The 2,910-nt window shown below is 68.7% G+C and overlaps 1 protein-coding gene across 1 annotated transcript; it reads right to left on the bottom strand.

Moving 5' to 3' along the window:
- Window positions 1-341: 341 nt before the first annotated feature.
- DIRAS1 (DIRAS family GTPase 1) lies at window positions 342-1,142 on the bottom strand. Its single transcript, XM_027707798.1, has one exon. It carries the CDS (start codon window positions 1,096-1,098, stop codon window positions 502-504), a length of 597 nt encoding a protein of 198 aa, XP_027563599.1. The 5' UTR covers window positions 1,099-1,142; the 3' UTR covers window positions 342-501.
- Between the last annotated feature and the right edge of the window lie 1,768 nt (window positions 1,143-2,910).

The raw sequence follows: 2,910 nt of genomic DNA, 5'->3' as shown, positions 1-2,910 counted from the left end.
GGCCCCGGGGGCTGCGGTGCCAGGGTGGGGTGGGGGCTCAGGGGGGGTCACGGCACCGCGCGGGGGCTGCCCCCGCCCCGGGTCTCTGCCCACAGGACAGGAGCAGAGCACTATGGCGTGGGGACGGGGGCGTGGGGAGGGCCTGGGACGCGCGTGACCGTCCCCGAGGGTGACACCGACACCACCACGAGGTCCTTCCCTCCCACGAGGACCGGCGGAGGCCGGGGCCGGGGCCGCCGGTTGTGCTGTGAGTGTGAGGGGCGCGGGTGGTCCGGGGGTCCTGCCGTGCCCGGCGGGGGTGGCCGCGTGTCCCTCGGCTCGGGGGGGGGACGCCCCGTCTTCACCCCCAGCCCCGGGGCAGGGGCGGGCATCCCCACACAGTCACAGTGATGGCACACGGAGGACAAGGGGATGGTCCCGCTGCGATGCCACTGCCACGTCCAGCCGTGGGGGGGGAGAAGGGGGGTCCGGAGGGGGGGGCACGGGCCAGTCCGGGGCTCTCTACATGATGCTGCACTTCCCCTTGATTTTGTCTGTCCTCTTCTGCTTGCTGGAGCGCTTCCCGTCGATGGTGAGGCTCACGTTCCTCCTCTTCTCCAGGTTCAGCAGCTCCTGGAAGAGCTCCTTGACGTTGTAGTTCATCTTGGCCGAGGTCTCCATGAAGGCGCATTTCCACTCCTTGGCCATGGCCTCCCCCTCCCTGCTCTCCACCTCCCGCTGCGTCTCGTCGCACTTGTTGCCCACCAGCATGATGGGGATGCTCTCCACGCTGCCCTTGATCTGCACGATCTGCTGGTAGATGGGCTTCAGCTCCTCCAGCGACTGCTTGCTGGTGACGGAGAAGACGAGGATGAAGGCATGGCCCTTGGAGATGGAGAGGCGCTGCATGGCCGGGAACTGGTGGCTGCCGGTGGTGTCGGTGATCTGCAGGGTGCACACGCTCTTGTCGCAGCTGATCACCTGGCGGTACGTGTCCTCGATGGTGGGGATGTAGGTGTCTCGGAAGGTCCCCTTGACGAAGCGCAGCACCAGGGAGCTCTTGCCGACGCCGCCGGCGCCGAAAACCACCACCCGGTAGTCGTTGCTCTGCTCCGGCATCTTGGCCCGGAGGTGCTGCCGCCGCTGCGGGGGGGACAGGGGGGCGTCACACCGGGAGTGGGGGGGGGGGGATTTTGGGATGGACCCCCCCCAAATGCGGCCAAGAGCCCCCTGTGAGGTGCAGCTCCGGGCAGGGGTCAGGCCCCGCCGTGCCCTTGGGACGCCCTTGCTGCCCGGCCCGGGGTTCGGCCGCCTTGGCTATTTTTACCCGGTGCCCGCTGTGGCCATATGGCCGAGTGTGGCCACCGGCACCACGGCTGCGGCCGAGGATGCTGGGGCAGCGGGCTGGGGGGGCCACGCCGGGCAGGGACCCCCAGAGCCCCCCCGGGCAGCAGGGGCTGGGGTGGCCACCAGCACGTGGTGGCACCTGTAGTGCCCACCCAGGCTCTCGGGCCCTGCCCCAGGTACGGAGGTGCCATTTCACACACAGGCCACGCTGTCAAATGTCCTGTCAGCCCCTGTCACCCTACGCTGTGCCCTGTCACCCCCTGCCACCCTGCCCTGCCCCGTGCCACCTGTGTCATCCCTCTGCTCCGCTCCCAGCCCGGGGATGTGTCAGGGAGCAGAGGGACGTGGGCACTGGGCAGAGCGTGGCACAGGGGTGGGCTGTGAGGGGTGGGCTGTGGGCCAGTGACCTGCTGGCTCAGAGACCCCCATGGCCACCCTTACGCTGCCAAACCTCGGTGCCCACTCTGAGGGGCAGAGTCCCCAGGCCTGGGCAGGGTCCCCAGTGCCCCCCAGGTAGCAAAGCCCCAGGGTGTTGAATGAGGGGGCACAAAGAGCCCTGGGCTGGCCCTGCCTCCGTGTCCCCAGGGCAGCACAGGAGTGGCAGCACCAGCTCTGCCCCACGAGGGTCCCCGGGTGCTGCATTCCCACCCCACGGCACCGGGGGATCCGGATCCCACAGAGTAGCCCCAATGCTCCGGCACATCCCCAAACACCAGAGCTGGTGAGGTTGGGAGCTGGAGAAGGAGCCCATCCCCGTGGCCTCGGGCACCCAAGGAGCTCATCCCACAACGGGCTCCTTGGATCCCACCACGCTGGAAGTGTCACCAGCACACGGGGCTGGGGATGGAGCGGGGGCCGGGGCTGAGCTGGGGTGTGGGAGTGCCCAACCTCAGCCAGGGCTGGACAAGGTCCTGCCCTTCCCACCTGAGTGTCCCACCTGTCCCTTCTCACTGTCCCATCCCGAGTGTCCCACCTGTCCCTTCCCACCTGCCCCAGGCACAGCTGGAAGCCCCCCTGGCCTCACAGCCATGGTGGGGGGCACTGGGGTGAGGGGCTGGGCTGGATGGACCTTCTAGGAACGTGGGGGGGCCCTTTGGGGTCACCCCCTGGCCTGTGCCCCAGCCCCAACCAGTCCTTGGTGCCTGGGGGTCTGGAGCACAGCCCCCCCTCAGCTCCCGGTTACAGGACCACCTGCCAGCCCGGGCCTGATCCTGCCGGGGGGCTCTGATCCCCCCAGCACCCCCAGAACCCTCCCACTTGGGCCCCCAGCGCTGGGGGTGACAAAGAGCTGGTGGAGGGGGCTGGGGGTCGTGATGGAGGGCAGGGGCAGGGCAGGGGTGAAGGGGCAGGGACAGGGGCAGGATGGAGAGAGAGAGGCAGGGAAGGGGCAGGGCAGGATGGAGGGATGAAGGGGCAGGAGAAGGAGCTGGATTGGAGGGGCAGAAGAAGAACAGGATGGACGAGCATCCCGCTCAGGATGGAGATGGAGAGACAGGAGAAGAGCAAGGATGGAGGTGGAGAGGCAGGAGAAGGGGCTGGGCGTAGGGGCAGGATGGAGATGGAGGAGCAGGGAGAAGGGCAGGA

This window comes from Neopelma chrysocephalum, unplaced genomic scaffold (genome assembly GCF_003984885.1).
Source record: "Neopelma chrysocephalum unplaced genomic scaffold, ASM398488v2 Primary Assembly neopelma1_94684, whole genome shotgun sequence".
Taxonomy (NCBI): domain Eukaryota; kingdom Metazoa; phylum Chordata; class Aves; order Passeriformes; family Pipridae; genus Neopelma; species Neopelma chrysocephalum.
The sequence above is the reverse complement of the archived record's forward strand: the minus strand, read 5'-3'. Positions and strand labels throughout refer to the sequence as shown.

Coding starts and splice junctions, on each gene's coding strand:
- DIRAS1 (XM_027707798.1), bottom strand. CDS start 1,098: ATGCCGGAGCAGAGCAACGACTACCGGGTGGTGGTTTTCGGCGCCGGC.